Source organism: Erinaceus europaeus, chromosome 9, assembly GCF_950295315.1.
Source record: "Erinaceus europaeus chromosome 9, mEriEur2.1, whole genome shotgun sequence".
Taxonomy (NCBI): domain Eukaryota; kingdom Metazoa; phylum Chordata; class Mammalia; order Eulipotyphla; family Erinaceidae; genus Erinaceus; species Erinaceus europaeus.
The window spans coordinates 42,694,405-42,711,992 of NC_080170.1; the positions used below are offsets into that span (position 1 = coordinate 42,694,405).

At 38.8% G+C, this 17,588-nt stretch overlaps 1 protein-coding gene across 3 annotated transcripts in view; it reads left to right on the forward strand.

The window, feature by feature from the left end:
* The window catches only part of RALGPS2 (Ral GEF with PH domain and SH3 binding motif 2), a 144,951-nt gene that overhangs the window by 35,752 nt on the left and 91,611 nt on the right, over positions 1-17,588 (forward strand). For all 3 annotated transcript variants that reach the window (XM_060197741.1, XM_060197743.1, XM_060197742.1), the window contains exons 2-4: positions 5,650-5,787; positions 10,976-11,080; positions 13,224-13,274. In XM_060197741.1, coding sequence (XP_060053724.1) covers positions 5,731-5,787; positions 10,976-11,080; positions 13,224-13,274 — 213 coding nt within the window. In that variant the 5' untranslated portion in view covers positions 5,650-5,730. The remainder of the gene's footprint in view (positions 1-5,649; positions 5,788-10,975; positions 11,081-13,223; positions 13,275-17,588) is intronic.

Consider the following 17,588-nt stretch of genomic DNA (forward strand, 5'->3'; position numbering starts at 1 on the left):
TATCTTCGGGAGGTGGGAGGGTGGGGATACAGAACTTTGGTGGTAGATGTGATATGGTGTGGAACTATAAATTGTAATCCTAAAATCTTTTAACTATTATTAACAAAAATTTCCTTTAAGAAGGAAAAATAAGTAAAGAGATGAAAGACAACTACCAGATGTTCTCATTCATGTGAAATCTAGGGATCTGGTTTACATGAACTTGTTAAAAAAAAAAAAATCCAAACAGGAGCAAGCAAACTGTAAGACGTGAGAACTGTGGTGGTTATCTTTGGGAGGTTGGAGTGTGGGGATAAGGAACTTTGGTAGTGGGTGTGGTGTGAAACTATACATTGTAGTCTTATAATCTTGTAACAAGCTATGAATAACAAAAATTATTAATAAAAGTGTACAGAGACAGTGAAAGAGAGAAAGATACCATAATACTGAAGCTTCCTCCACTACTGTACAGACAGCTTGAATTTGGGTACATGGCAGAGCACACTATCCATGGCTTTATCTTGCCAGCCATGTTATTTCTGATCATTTAAAAGTATGGGGAATAGTATATAAGATTGTTGTCAGGGGCTGGGTAGTAGTACCTGGTTGAGTGTACATATTACAAGCCACAAGGACCCAGATTCAAGTTTCTAAGCCCCAGCTGCAGGAGGGAAGCTTCACTAGTGGTGAAGTTTTCTCTCCATCTCTCTTTCCCCCTTCCCTCTTAATATCTCCCTGCCCTACTAAATAAATAAATAAATAAATAAATATTAAAGACTTATCTTCAAACGATTTAGTAAGTCAATAAAAATAGTTCATTTAAAGTTGGGTACTTCATTTCATGGCATGGATTTTTTCTTCCAGTTAGACACACATTTAAAATTTTCTGTTCCGATCAACCTGTCAGTGCCTGTGTTCAGCGGAGAAGCAATTACAGACCTTCCACCTTCTGTACCCCATAATGATCCGGGGTCCATACTCCCAGAGGAATAAAGAATAGGAAAGCTATCAAGGGAGGGGATGGGATATGGAATTCTGGTGGTGGGCATTGTGTGGAATTGTACCTCTCTTATCCTATGGTCTTGTCAATATTTCCATTTTATAAGTAAAAATTATATAAATTAAAAAAATAACTATTAAAAAAATTCTGTTCCCCGGTGAGCATTAATGTAAAAACCCTCAACAAGATCTTGGTTTGAATCCCAAGAACACATCAAGAGAATAATCCATCAACCCAGGTAGTCCAGTATATGCAAATCACACCAATAAGTAGAAGATAAATACCACATGATCATATTTATAGATGGTGTAAACGCATTTGTCAAGATTAAACTCATATTTATGATAAGAATAAATTGACAATGGAAGGAATATCCCTCAGGATGATGGAAACCATATGTGACAAGTCTGACTAGCATTATGCTCAATGGTGAAAAATTAAAAACTTTCCCCCTAAGACCTAAAATTAAACAAATATGGTTAGCCTTACATAATTCTGTATAAATCTAGATATGTAGATTCTACATAATCCTAGGAGTCCCCATCACAGCAGTCAAGAAAAAGGTATAAAATAATCTAATTTGAAAGAGAAATTAAGGTATTGCTAATGCAGATGACATTATTTACATAGGAAACCATAAAGATTCCAACAAGAAGGTACTAGAAACAATCTATAAATCCAGTAAAATGGCAGGGTACAAAATCAATACACATAAATTTGTTGCATTTCTATACACAGTGAGTTGGAAGAAAAGGAAGTGTTTACAACTGCACCAAAAAAGATAAAATACCTTGGAATAAATTTAGTACAGAAGTGAAAGACCTTTTCAATGAAAACTATAAGATATTGATGAGAAGACAAAGAAATGAGAGAATATCTTATGTTCATGGACTGGAAGAATATTATAAAATGATCATTTTACCTAAAGCATTTTATAGATTCAGTGTAGTTCCTATCAAAACTCCAATGGCATCCTCAGGGAAATAGGATATTGCTAAAATTATATGAAATCATGAAAGGCCATGAATAGCCAAATCATTTCTGAGGAGAAAAAAAGGAGGCTTCATATTCCCTTACTTCAGACTACATATATAAACAAACAAACAAACAAACAAAAAAAGGGCATTCAGTGGAGTAAAATAGCCCAGAAATAAATCCATAGCATATATAGACATCTAATGGAGAGAGGGACTTATTCGAGGTCTCGGCCCATCATGTCAGTTTGGGAATCTCAGGACTCCCTGACTAGGGCCCCAGCGCTAGGGTGACTAGGATGGCCTGATAGTGATTAAAAAGAGTCATCATTAAAGCATGCCAGTCTCTTGCCCTTTTTCAGTTTTTGCAGTCCTTACTTTGATAAGCATAGCTTTGGAGTGATTGAGGGAAGTGTAATAGGAAGTAGGTGAGGAGGGTATTTAAGTCTAAGTAGACATTATTTCATTATGAACTTTATACTGACTCACTTTACACTATTGTGTACTTTTACTTTAAGGTACATATTTTGTCCTAATTTATGGATACATGTGAACATATGCCCTATCTCATGGGACCTGGTCTATATCTAGGTTTTGGGAGTTTGTTATAAAGTGAATCACCTGGAATGGAATTAGAGAGCCCTATGAAAGGAAAGGTCTCACCAGAGTAATGAGGCTGAAAGGTTGACACTTCATGCCTGATGTCCCTGGATATAGCCTGAAGTGAAGCATGCTGAGGTGGTACTTGTGTTGATTAGGTTGGGATTAGCAGATGCAGTATCAGTTGTTATGAATTGAGAGTAGCATGCAGGAAAATGAGCCCCACCCTAGAGGTTCCAGGACTGGGGAAAATATCGGCTCTACAGAGGAACCAGGAGATTCTTGCTGTCTTGGGGTTTAAGAAGGCAACAGATAGTTATTGCTGTAATCAAATTATTTGGCAATAGGGTTATCTTTGAAAAATCCCTTTGTTAGGATTTGCTGTATCATACATAACATCACCATAACTTATGTTCTTTGATACTATTCGTATATAGCTGTGCCACTGGGGAAAGAAATTCTTAAACTAAGACTCTGAAAACTGCTGGCTATTAGGGGGCTAAGAAGGGGCAGGGGTGTTGTAGAGCCAGATGTTGTAGTGCGCAGGCTGCAGAAAAGAGAGAGAGGGGGTCCAGAGTGAAGAGGAAACACAAATCTTTATTCGCACTGGCACCTCAGAGTTGGGTGTTAGAGAAGCAAGTTGGGCCACGTGGAGGTAGAGAAAATGGCTGCCTCACGCAGTAACCTTTCCTGCGTCTGAACACCAGAGTGGAGCGCTGGCAAGAGAGCGAGGTGCGGAAAACGAAGGGTTTTTATAGGAGTAGCTTTCGCGAGAATGGGAAGGGGGGGGAGTAACCATAGCACTCCAGGATAGGATGATAACTCTTATGAGAATGGGAGGGGGGAGGAGTAACCAGAGCACTCCAGATATCGCGCGGGGATATAGACAATGTCCTGAGGGCACAACATGGCTGAACAGACACTCCGAGAATGTCCCAACTCTCCAGGGAACTAGCAGTAGCCTGAGGGGACAACATGGCAGATGTGACTGCATTGGCACAATTTCCCAGCATCTCCCCCTTTCCTTTTATCTAATGCCCAGGGCAACAGTGTGTAAAGTCTATGAACTACTCAGGGTCAGTCTATGAAAAACCAGCAACGTGAAGGGAAGGAAGCTGCTGTAAAATTGTCTAAAGTGTCCAAAGGGTATACCAGCAAGTCCGATAGAAGTCTCAGTCCAAAGTAGGCGACTAGGGGGAGAAATGGCAGGGGATGAAATGCTGCATGAGGAAGGTCAGCCTCTGGAATTCTGCTTTTCTGTAGATTGTGAGCTGGAACCGCCAAAACGTGACAGGTCAAAGCAAAAGCAGGAAAGGCAGACAGGCAGTAAAAAGGTTCTGTCCTTGGAGTCTGCGAATCAGATTCTTCAGATCGCGTCAGGTGACATCTAGGGTTTCGGGGGGTGTGTCACTGTAGTCGTGCCATCTAGTGGGTGATGTCAGGGTGTGCAGGGGTCCAGATGTTTTTTTTCTGGGATTCCTGTGGAAGAAACATAAACAATCTGCTTCTCATGGTTAGCAGGGCATCTGATTTGAATGCTTTATAGAAAAAGAGGTTTGGTGCCTTGACCAACTGAGTATTGGGGGATGTATCTTTCCTATTCATTTATGATTATATTTTATATTATTTGTCATGGTAGTCAGCCGTTTATCTCGAAGGTCCTGGGTGATTCATGGGGAAAAAGACCTTATCTTTTAACAAAGACTCTAAGGTGTAGGGAAGCGGGAACTATCTTATCCCTTTTTTTTTTTTATCTTGCCTTTTGTTGCCCTAGTTGTTCTTGTTGTAATTATATTGTTATTGCTGATATTGTGGTTGTTGGATAGAACAGAGAGAAATGGAGAGAGGAGGGAAAGACAGAGGGAGAGAAAGATACCTGTAGACCTGCTTCACCGCCTGTGAAGTGATTCCCCTGCAGGTAAGGAGCCGGGGGCTCAAACTGGGATCCTCAAGCCAGTTCTTGCACTTAGCGCCACCTGCGCTAAACCCGCTGCGCCACCGCCCGATTCCCAGGAACTATCTTTTAACATAAACTCTATGGCCATGCCAATAGCAACCTTGAGGGCACATGTGGCTCCCCACATGTCCCCCTGTCTTATATCATGTTTTGATGTTTGGCGGACTTTGTTTTGTGGCAGGGTGGACTGTGCCTATCTTAGGTTGGGGATCAGCCTTCCGTCTTACCCGTCATTGGAACACCTGGTCATTTTTGCCCAGTAGTACCAGATGCCCTGTCTTAGGTTGACTGGATAACGCTAGTTTCCTCTTACCCGTCATTGGCTAGCCAGCCCTCTACATGGTGAACGTTCTGATGGAGGGGGGCAAATCCTCCACAGCAACTCAATATTCTGCCATGTCCAGCCTATGATAGTGACTTTGTATAGGTTGCATCTTTATGGCATCAATCTGTTGCCGCAAAAGGCCATGAGCTTGTTAAGAATTATAGGACTGTGGTCCGGGAGGTGGTGCAGTGACTAAAGCCTTGGACTCTTAAGCATGAGGTCCTGAGTTCGATCCCTGGCAGCACATGTACCAGAGTGAGTCTGGTTCTTTCTCTCTTTCTCATTAATAAATAAATTTAAAATGTTGAAAAAAAGAATTATAGGACCTATTGTGAGCAGAAGAAGTAAAACAAGCTAGGGTCCCACAACTAAGGGTATACAGGTAAGGAAGGGGGATTGTTTCCATTGATATGAAGAGGTAGGATCATATCTCAAGTCTAAGGGAAGCAGTCAGTGGATGTGATGTCCAGGGGAACAGCCATTTGTCTTTGGGGGTAGTAAAGGATGTCCGTGGCATGGGTGATGTTATAAAGGGAAACATCTTTAAATTGTTGGCTGACAAAGGCAGGCCTATGGTGGCAAGACAAGATACACCAGTTAAGTTTACAAGAATATGTGAATGTTGCTAATTCACACAGGGGGATGGGTTGAAAGTTCTAGTTATTCAGTAGTGTGATGGCATAGCAATTTTGGTTATGAGGATGTTGTGTATGTGTGTGAGAGATAAACTATTCATAAAATTCTATATTGTAAGCTAGTGTTAAATCATTAATTTTAAAGAATAAAGTAAAATTTTCTGTTTTTTTTTTTATAGGAATAATAATGTCTTTGTGGCCTTGGACGTGAAGCAGCCTTACATTGCTATTTGCATAAGAGCAGGACTGATGTGCGAAGCATGGACCTCATGAACGGGCAGGTGAGCAGTGTTAATATCGCTGCCACTGCTTCTGAGGTAAGGCACTACAGAGACTCAGTTGCAACTGTGATATTTGTGGTTTCTGATCTGGCATTCAATTTTTTCATTATATTTGGTCACAGATTTCTTTCAGAACTTGAGAAGTGGGACTACACTATTTTCTTAGGTATTTTTTAACTTTAAAATTTTACAATTCACATGTCCATTGTACATCTTTTATTTTATTCCTACATATTTACATATTTATTTTGGATAGAGACAAATGGAGAGAGAGAAAGAGAAACACTTACAACACTGTTGAACATATGCTCATGTAGTCCGGAAGGTGACACAGTGGATAAAGCATTGTACTCTCAAGCATGAGGTCCTGAGTTCAGTCCCCAGCAGCACATGTACCAGGGTGATGTCTGGTTCTTTCTCGCTCTACTCCTTTCTCATGAATAAATAAATAAGATGTTAAAAAAAAAACAACTCAAAAAACATAATGATCATAAAGTTTCTCTCTTTGCAGGTGGGGACTGGAAATTTGAACCCAGGTCCTTGTGTACACTGTACATCTTAAGAGCTATTAGTCTGTATCCATTTAAGATAGTTGACAAATAGTACTTAATATTCTTGGGGTTTTTTATTGTTTTAATCATTTACAGAACAGTTGTTGACATGTGGGTGCAGTTTTTCGTCTCCCCATGATAGGTGCCTGCAAAGCATATTCACCCCCAGTTTAGGTACTTTTCCACCATCATGTACCAGGAGCCTAAAGCTCCCTATCCCCAGCCTTTTGGGGGGTTCAGAATATGTAGGTGTTCTTTTGAAATGTTTTTACATTACTTGAATCCTAAAGACTATAGTTCAGTGAGACAAAGAGAGATTCTTGTATTTGGAGTCAGTTGGGTACTGTCTATATCCTTGGACTTCAAGCCAATTGAAGGAAACCAAAGAACCCTCTGACTTTCAGGTGGAAAGGGGTGCTCTGGTGATAGAATTTAAGAGTATTAAAGACAGATGAGCACTCAACTCTAGTCAATCTATTATGATTTTGCTCTTCTTGTTTCCTTTTTCATCTTTTTCTTTGTAAATCTAGGATACTGTCCTGCTTTGTTCATGGTTTTAGTATTTAATTTCCTATATTTCCTTCATTTTCTCCTTCAGTTATCAACTGCTTTTTCATAGTGAATTTTCTTTTAGGCATTTACAAGTATCAGTGATTTTTCATTCTTTTTTTAAAAATATTTTTTAATATTTATCTATTCCCTTTTGTTGCCCTTGTTTTATTGTTTTAGTTGTTGTTATTGATGGTTGTTGTTGTTGGATAGGACAAAGAGAAATGGAGAGAGAAGGGGAAGACTGAGGCAGGGAGAGAAAGATAGACACCTGCTTCACTGCTTGTTAAGCAACTCCCCTGCAGGTGGGGAGTCAGGAGCTCGAACCAGGATCCTCATGCCGGTCCTTGAACTTTACGCCACCTGTGTTTAACCCGCTGTGCTATTAATTTTTCATTCTTATCTTGACAAATTGTTATTCCTTTGGTGGATTTTTGTGTAAAGACCCAATACATTACTGCTTTGCTTCTTGGTATTACCGGCAGATTGGGGAAGCAGAAAAAAGTCCAGTACTGGTAATTTTTACAGTCTTTACTAATGGTGTGTGAGAAAGGAAAGGAAAAAAAAGTGATTGCTTATATTAGTAAGCAAAAAAAAAAAAAGTCATAATTTGCTTACTTGTCTTGAATAAACTAAAATGTTGAAAAAAGTATCAAGTTATATTTAAGATGAATACATTTACCTGATAGGATATATTTAGTTATTTGGGCTGTTACTGAATTTGTACATACTGTTTCTTCTTTTCTAATACTTTTATGCATGCATTTATTTTTATTTTTTTATTGCCACCAGAATTACCACTGGGGCTTGGTGCTGGTGCCAGCACTACACATTTTACTATTTCTTGTAGCCATTTTTTTCTTTCTTTTTAATTTTTATTTCTTATTTGATAGGACATAGAGAAATTGAGAGGGGGGAGGGAGACAGGAAGAGGGGGTCTGGCGGTAGCACAGCGGGTTAAGCACACGTGGCGTGAAGTGCAAGGGCTGGTGTAACAATCCCAGTTCGAGCTCCTGTCTCCCCACCTGCAGGGGAGTCGCTTCATAGGCAGTGAAGCAGATCTGCGGGTGTCTCTCTTTCTCTTCCCTTCTCTGTCTTACCCTCCTCTCTCCATTTCTCTCTGTCCTATCCAACAAGGGCATCAAAAACAACAACAATAATAAAAAAAACCAACAAGGGCAACAAAAAGGGAAATAAAAGAGAGAGAGACCTAACAGATCTGTTTTACCATACATGACCCCCCCCTACCCCCCGAATGTGGGGAAGGGGCACATATCTGGGTCCTTGCCACATGGTAATGTGTGTGTTTAACCAAGCACACCACCACCCAGCCCCTTATGTATAAATTTCTATATTAGTTTTAGGACACGACACTGCTGACATTCTATAATCTTTGTTATATTTACAAAGATTTAACAGAGGAAATAAAACACTGCTTACAAAATTCATTGAGCAACTGGGAAGTGACACACCCAGTAGAGCACACACATGACTATGCACAAGGCACTGATCCCTACCTACTTTGGGGGAGCTTCATAAGTGGTGAAGCAGTGATGCAAGTATCTCTCTTTCTTGATATCTATTTCCCCCTTCCCTCCTAATTTCTCTGTCTCTATAAAAAAAAAAAGCGGGGGAAGGAGTCAAGTCTTCTGGGAGCATTGGATTTGTTGTTAAGGCACTGAATCCTAGTGATATCCCTAATGTAAAAAAAAAAAAAAATTTAATCCCTTTGTAGGACTTCAAGTTTCTACTTGGACATACAAAGAGCTTGGGATTTATCATTCCTGTACTTAAAACACAAACAAAATGGAACAGATTAAATAAAGGAAAATAGTAACTTTTTTAGCTTCATTAAAGAGTTGTTACCACACAACTCCAAACTCTTGGAGATTGTGTGCACTAGCTTGAGAGTTAAAAACCTCTTGGGAGGGGGGTGTGGCACAGCGGGTTAAGTGCATGTGCCGTGAAGTGCAAGAACCAGTGAGGGTCCCGGTTCGAGCCCCTGCTCCCCACCTGCAGAGGAGTCTATCTTTCTCTTCCCCTCTCTGTCCTCCCCTCCTCTCTCCATTTATCTCTGTCCTATCTAACAAAGACAACAACAGTGACTACAACAATGGAACAACAAGGTCAACCAAAGGGAAAAAATGGCCACCAGGAGCAGTGGATTCGTAGTGCAGGCACCGAACCCCAGCAATAACCCTGGAGGAAAAAACCACCTCTTGGGGTCACTCCACTCCCATTTTTATGACTTTTACAATTTCAATAGTTTGGTAGGAAAACCTACCAGATTTTCACAATTAAGAGCAGAGAATTCCTTCCCACTGTAAGGGTGGGGCACAGTGGGGGACAGACAGTTTTGAAATATTCCAGCACATTTTGTTTTCCACCTCAGGGGAAACTAATTGATATCCTAGAATCTAACTAGTGGAGAGTTTCCAATTCCTATTTCCTCTGCCCTCTTTCACCATGGATGTGTGTGTGTGTGTGTGTGTGTGTGTGTGTGTGTGTGTGTGTGTGTGTGTGTGTTGGGGGAGGGGCTTACTGAGAAGATAACCCAAGGGACCAGATTCATTCAAGGACTGAGACCTGATGGTAGAACTGTAGGATGTTCCCACAGACCTAGAAAATGAGGATGTTGAGGACTCAGATGCCTCTAGCAACAATAAACAGTAAATACAACATAAATCCTTCCTGGATTAGAGCGGATACCCTTCCACAAGGCCTGTTTGTTTCTATTATATTATGCCTAGCTCTGTACAAATTACAAGGCATGTTCCAAGGTGAGAGGAAATAGTCCAAATAGACAAAGCAAACCACAGAACCAGACTTCAGATGTGGCATAGATTTTGTGAATTAAAATAACCATGATTAATAATGCTAAGGACTGTAAAGGAAAAAGTGGATACCACACAAAAATAAATGGATAAAACAGAAGTACTAGAAACCAGAACTGTTGTGACAAAAATGAAGAATGACTTCAATGGTCAGACCTTCATTGCACTGATCGCCAGAAAGCAGGCAAGGAAAACCACTGGGCATGAAGATATGTCAGTACAAACTTCCCAAATTGAAATGCAAGAAGCTAGGCTGAGAGAAATTAGACCCAAAGTTTAAGAACTATGGCTGTGGGATAATAGAAGGCATAACATAAACATTACTGAGACAACCAGAAAGAGAAAGAACAGGAGCAGAAGAAATGTTTCAGGTAATAAGGGTCTTGAATTTTCCAGAAGGAATTACAGATCCCTTCCTTTAAATGATTTTACTTTCTACTGAAAAGGGAGGCATGGATGTGAGGCATAATAGCAAGTGTTTTTAAAACCTATGTATAACAGCTGGTATGCTGATATTTGTATTATACTTTGATAATTGAAATTTTGGTTAACTTTTTGTGCCATTAACTATAAATTGCCTACTGCCACCATTAACTAGAACCTCTTCTCACTGTTCTTATAATAAGGATGCTCTGATTTCAGTAAAAAATTGCAGAATAGATTTTTATCTCATGGTATACATGAAGAGAAATTAAATAGAAGATTTGCAAAGTGCAAAGCCTCTTCTTGTTCTCCATGTGGTAACAGCAAATTAAAACATAAAATTGCCCATACAACAACAACAACAACAACAACAACAAAACCCCTGGAATTTGCAATATAATAGAAGAAGCAATATCAATTACATAATCACAGAAAACCATTATTTAGCAAATAAAAAAGGATTATTTTAGTCAATGGAGTTATGAGTATTTTCTTTTGTTTATATTATGACTAACTTCTTTTTGCTGATAAAAATAGTTTTAGAAATTATAAGTAGCTATATCCTCTTTTACTTCATTTAGAATCACTGAACTTGTTAAATCTTGTTTCTATATGAAATTATAAGATATGAAGATGAAGAAACTGACAAACAAGAAAATGATGTAGTCAAGAACCTAAAAAGTCTAAAGTTAAGGTTAAAGTTGTCTGACCCTTTATCTAGTTTCCTCTATTAGGCAGCATATTATGCCCAACTGTTGCTACATTTGTTAATTCACTGTTCTTAGTTTCCTCAGTTTTTCATGCCAGTCAAGTATCTATGACTATGAAGTGCTATTAAAATAGCTACAATTTCTTTAAATTTAACAGAAAAGTAGCAGTTCGGAGTCATTAAGTGACAAAGGTTCTGAACTCAAGAAAAGCTTTGATGCTGTGGTATTTGACGTTCTTAAGGTTACACCAGAAGAATATGCGGTAAGTCTCTTCCCTCTCCTTCCTCCAGATTTTGCACATACCTCATATGTTGATGCTAGTGTACTAGAACCCAGCATAGGAGGTGGTAAAAAGAGAAACTTTGGGAATTGATGAGGAAAAAAGCACAGTGACAAAGCGAGGCAAAAAAGAGGAAGAAAGGCTTGAAGAAGGACTTGACATATTCTTTTCTTTTTTTCCTTTTCCTTTTTTTCTGCCTCCAGGATTATCTCTGGGACTTGGTGCCTGAATCCACTGCTCCTGGAGACCATGTTTCCCATTTTGTTGCCCTTGTTATTGTAATTATTGTTGCCATTGCTGTTGTTGTTGGATAAGACAGAGAGAAATGGAGAGAGGAGGGGAAGACAGAGGGGGAGAGAAAGATAGACACCTGCAGAGCTGCTTCACTGCTTATGAAGTGACCTCCCTGCAGGTGAGGAGCCAGGGACTCAAACCAGGATCCTTACACTGGTCCTTGTGCTTTGCACTATGTGCACTTAACCCACTGCACTACTGCCTGGTCCCTGGGCTTAAGATAATTTTAGGGTTCACTGAACTTGTTAAATCTTGTTTCTATATGAAATTATAAGATATGAAGATGAAGAAACTGACAAACAAGAAAATGATGTAGTCAAGAACCTAAAAAGTCTAAAGTTAAGGTTAAAGTTGTCTGACCCTTTATCTAGTTTCCTCTATTAGGCAGCATTAATAAAATACAGTCTGAACTTGGTCTAAGTAATAAAGAGCATTCACCTTCATGGCGGTTGCTTTCATTCCTGCTGTTATCACCTCCCCATATCTACTGTCCCCATATCTACTGTACTTCTTTGATAGATGTGGGACATGATTTTATTTATTTATTTATTTATTTGTAAATTGAAAAATGAAATTTGAGGGTATTGTTGCAGTATCATGAAAAGTACCTGGACCATTTTAAAAAAACTGTTCAGTAGTGCCATCACTATGAATCCACTATTCCTGGCAGTTGTGTCTTTTTTTTTTCTCTTTATTTTGATAGGACAGAGAGAAATTGAGGGGGAGGGAGGTAGAGGGGGAAAAAAGATAGATAGATACCTGCAGACCTGCTTCACTGCTTATGAAATGTCTACCCTGTAGGTGGGGAGTGGTGGCTTGAACCTGGCTCCTTGCACTAGGTAACATGTGCACTCAACAAGTGCACAACTGCCTGGTTCTCCAATTATTTTTTAACTTCTCTCTCCCCCTCCCACCCCCCAGCACTGCATAGCTCTGGTTTATGGTGCTGCTGGGGATTGAACCTGGAACTCTGTAGCCTTAGGCATGGAAGTCTTTTGCATAACCATTATGCTGTCTTCCCAGCCCCCTAGAGGAATCTGAATGTTCATCTAATTGTTTCTCTTTTTTTTCCTTTTAACTTGTTAGCAGAATATATTGATTTCCTGATATGAAGCACTTTTGCTACCTGATAACAATTTGCTTGGATAGAGCACATTATTCTTAGTATATTGTTGGATTTTGCTTTATATCAGTATTCATAAGTGAAATCAGTCCATAGCTATGTGATGTTCTTAGACAGGAATTGCCACTATCGTGGTCTCATTACTTTTTATAAATTAGAAGATAGTTTATTAGTATACCTCATTGTATATAAGGAAATATGATTTAATTATCACAAGAATCTTGCTCCAGATATGAGTAGATCTAACTTTTGTTTTTAATTTATCATGTGATTATTTTGATATTTAATATTTTGATTTTTGTTGTATTTCTGATTTTATCTCATAAGAATACAAATAAATGGGGGGGGGGGAGTTCAGATCCTGGAACAGGATGGCAGAGGACCTAGTGGGGGTTGTATTGCTATGTGGAAAACAGAGAAATGTTATACATGTATAAACTATTGTATTTGCTGTCTACTGTAAAACTTTAATCCTTCAATAAAGAAATAAAAAAATATATATACAAGTAAGTTTGAGGTAACTACAAGTAATTTTATTTAATGATTCAGGGCTAATTTTGTATAAACTCTTGTAAAATTGAGACTTTATTCAAGATATTAATAGTCAATGTATCTTATTTTATTACAGAATGTTATTTTAATTTAGAATACTTTCATATGATGGAACTCAAAAGTAGATGCTCTTATTGTTTATATTTTTTATTTCAGGGTCAGATAACACTAATGGATGTTCCAGTATTTAAAGCCATTCAACCAGATGTGAGTACCTCAAAGAACTTTCCTTTTAAATTAAAAAAATAGGCATTTGTAATGTTTCTAAGTAAGTTTTAAAATATTAAAATTTATATTGATTTGTATATGTAAACCTTTTGATGTAACTTGTCTATATATTCAGACCTCTGACCCAAGTGGCATTTGTAACTGCTGTACATCATTTAGACATAGATAATAACATATGGACCATTTTAGTGTATTGCTTTCCTGAAGGAGGGAATGAATTTAGAAAGGATGGGTCATTTATCCAAGACTGGAGTTTATTTTTTTATTTTTTATTTAATAATGATCAACAAGATCATAGGATAAGAGGCGTACAATTCCACACAATTCCTATCACTAGAGTTCTGTATCCCATCCCCATCATTGGAAGCTTTCCTAATCTTTATCCCTCTGGGAGTATGGACCCAGGATCCTTATGTGGTGCAGAAGGTGGAAGGTGTGGTTTCTGTAATTCCTTTAGCCCACCTGCATGTTAGCTGTCAGGCTCAGGCAAAATTAGTAAAGTCATGGGCCCCTTGGAATAAACCTAAAATAGACTTCGTAGCTTTTCTAAAATGGAGACCTGAAATCTCACCTGCTGTATTCTTACTTTTAGATTCCTGGTTATTAAACAGTTTGTTCTGCTTTATATCTTAATACTTTTAAGCCACCAAGTTGCAGGTGCTACCATGATGCCAACCTGACTTCCCTGGGCAGACAAACTCACCAGTGTGTCCTGGAACCCCACCTCTCCAGACCCCTACCCCACTAGGGAAAGACAGAAACAGCCTAGGAATATGGATCAACCTGCTAACTCCCATGTCCTGGGAATACTAGAGATTTTTAATGGGAGTAAAGGAATAAGAAACTGGGATTTACAATGCCCTCCAATAGTCATTTTCTTTAAATTTTTATTTTAGAACTTTATAATATGACTATATGTTGACATTTTGGGGGAAAAAACGAGAAGTGCTTTTTTTTTTTATTAGTGACTTAATATTGATTTCTAAAATTACATGTCAGCAGGTGTACAATTCCATACGGTTCCCACCGCCAGAGTTCTGAATCTCCAGTCCCTCCATTGCAAGCCATAGCAGTTCTCCCAAGGTTGCAGGCATGGGTTAACCATCGCATCATCTCTACAACTATTATCTACATTTGTACATAATTGCCTCCTTTTTCGTCCAGGTCCGGTCCCCCTCCCTCCCAGCCATACATAACCCTATTACTACAACCAAATGTCCCTCCCTTTTTCTGGGTCCCAGTGGAGCTGGAGTTCAGAGCCCTCTAATCCTCTTCCTCCTATCACTTCTCCACTGGGAGTATGGATCAGAATTGTTTTTTGGGGTACAAAAGGTAGGAGTTCTGGCTTCTGTAATTGCTTTTTCACTGAATATGGGTACTGGTAGGTCAATGCATACTCCAACCTGTTTCTATCTTTCTCTACTTGGGGTAGAACTCTGGGGAGGTGAAGTTCCAAGATACACTGGTGGGTGGGGTCATATGCCCAGAGAAGTCAGGATGGAATCATGATAGTGCCTACAACTTGGTGTCTAGAAGGAGGCAGGACATAAAGTGAGACAAAGTGGTTAATGAACAGGAACCAAAAAAATAAGATCAGAGCAGATGAGTTTAGGGATCTTAAGGTGGAAGAAAGCTCACAAGTCCAATTTAGGCATGTTTCTAGGGGCCCTCAACTATGGTAGTTTTTGTTTGAGTTTGATAACTAACATGAAATTGGATAAAAATATTATCTGAGAAAATAATGTCAGAGTAGAGAAAAGGCCTAGAGAGTTGGATTAGGGCAGAGAGTAGCTCCTATCCTTGAAAAAAATTCTATGAATAAAATTAATTAATTAACCTCCATCCACTCTACCCAGGGCCCATGCGTGCACAGACACAAAATTCATATTTAGCACAAAAGCCTGTGTAACCTCTTAAGTCCCTACTGGCCTGAGCTCAAAGCTCAGGGTCACAGCTGGGAACATTGCAGGCTACACTCACTTCAGGGCTAGTCTTCCCCAAATGACAGGGCAGGATATCCCAGCCTCCCTTTGGAGACTAGGGCAGTCCCTACCATTGCTGCTTTATGGTGAGGGTCTTAGGAAGGCCCATGAGGGCTTATGATGATGTTCCCCATGGAAGTGGCTAGTGGTGGTATAGAGAGGGATCTATTAGAGGTCTAGACCCATCATATTTGTGTGGGAATATAAGGACTCCCTGATTAGGGACTCAGTTGATGAGATGGCAAGACATTGACCAAAAGGGTCATTATTAAGTGAGTCTGTCTCTTTCCGTTATCCAACTCCTATAGTCCTCTCTTTATCTGGCAATTTTAGACTTTCTCCTAGTTGTTTAAGTTCTGAGTGTCATTTGTTGAACCAGCTAGAATTAGGTTTTTGGAATTTGTCTTCATTGGGCCTTTCTGCTAGATTGCCAAGCTAATTTGGTCTGTGTCTAATCAATTAGGGACTTTCTAGTGGAAAGCATTTTTTTTAATTAAAAAAAAAAGCCTTACTGTTTAAGTCATTCATTACTTTGTGTGGACACGTGTATGTGTTGTGTTCTGCCATCACAACCTGAGTATGCTAGTATTTATTTTACTAATGACTAAACAGAATGGCAGCTGTCCTTGATAAATAGTTAAAGTGTTGGAACAGGGTATCAGGCTCTGGAAACAGATGCTTTTTTCACTCTTTTGAAGTAAGAATATTAATATAATTTTGTGCATGTATTTGTACTTCAGGTGAGATGACTGGCTCACATTTTATGAAATTTTTTAAATGTTCTAAGTTTTACCTTCAAGGAATTTAGATTCTGAATCTGTGAGACTTAGTGGTTTTAGTTGAAGGTTGGTGATGTAGTCACACAATCTCACTGAGTTTTCTGAGTTATCTGGAACTTATTAAAAATACATATCTTGACCTTGAGGAGTAGGGCAATGGTGCACCTGGTAGAGTGCACATGTTACCATGTGCAAGGACCCAGGTTTAAGTCTCTGTTTTCCACCTTCAGGGAGATGTTTCACAAGTGATAAAGCAGTACTGCAGGTGTCTCTTTTTCTCTCCCTCTCTATTCCCACCCCCCCCTCTCAATTTCTCTCTGTCCTATAAAAAAATTGTGCAGGTGCTGAGGCCCATTGATATCTCTAGTGACAATGAAATGGAAACAAAGTACAAGTATCTTCCTTTGATAATTCATTTTCCTAAGTAATAAAATTTCTCAATAAGAAAAAAAATGTTATTCATATTTTCTGTCTTTTTAGACTCATACTTTAGGCTCTTCCTCCAAGTGACACTAGGATACAATTTAAGATTGGCTTAGATATACAATGATTATAGTGGTGGAATCTGAGATTTTTCTGACAGTGTATAAAGAGTTTTTTCTCTATCAAATTGTGTTGTATATTCAAAGAAACTATCATGTTGGCAATGCCTAAGCCCTAACATCAGTGATATAATAATATTATCCTTGTTTTAATGAAAGGTATCATTTGCTTTAGGATTAAATTATAGACAACCCATGAATATAATTGAAGATCTGAAAAAAGCAAAGAAAATGTGTAGGCTTGATGGTTTTCTTGGTGATTAGAATAGACTAGCTGTTCTATGATATGCAAGAAGTAACTGTTTTGTCAGTTCATGTAACTATTATTCATCACAATGAACTTCCCTTAATACATTGTATGACCAGGCATAGAGTAGAACTATATAAGAAAATTGTTAGGAGAATATTAGTAGTAGCAGAAGAAAGCCTCCTTAGCATTTATCTCTGATCCAGTTAGAGACTACTTTAATATTTGGGGACCAGGGGAGAAGAGCAAATGTGAATATATTAGGAAAAGAAGTGATAATTTTGATGTGTCTATTACACTGAAGTGACATTATTTCAAAGCTTATTCTGTTGATTAAAACATAGAAATTGCAAGAACTGCGTCTGTGGTCCAGACTTCTTTCTAAGTATACTTATGGACTGAAAGCTAGTGGAGAAGACTGTATCACTTTTAAGCGTTCCACCTTTTGAGCATGCCACCTTCTCAACAGTAGTTATCTTCTCCTTGTGAGGGTCTGCCTAATCCCCACAATCTTTTACAAATTCCATCACTTTTTCTTTTCTCCTCTCAATCTCTATCCACATGCTGGTCTATATTGGCCTTTTCTCTTCTTCTATCTTTAGGTATCCCTACAACATCACCCTTAGAGCAGTCCTTTTAGGAGTGTTGGAACCTACAAGATGAAATTTAGCTCAAGAATTTGACTTTACAAAACCATTACGGCCTAAGTGAAGCACTGGCTCCTGTGAGATTGAGTAATTCTT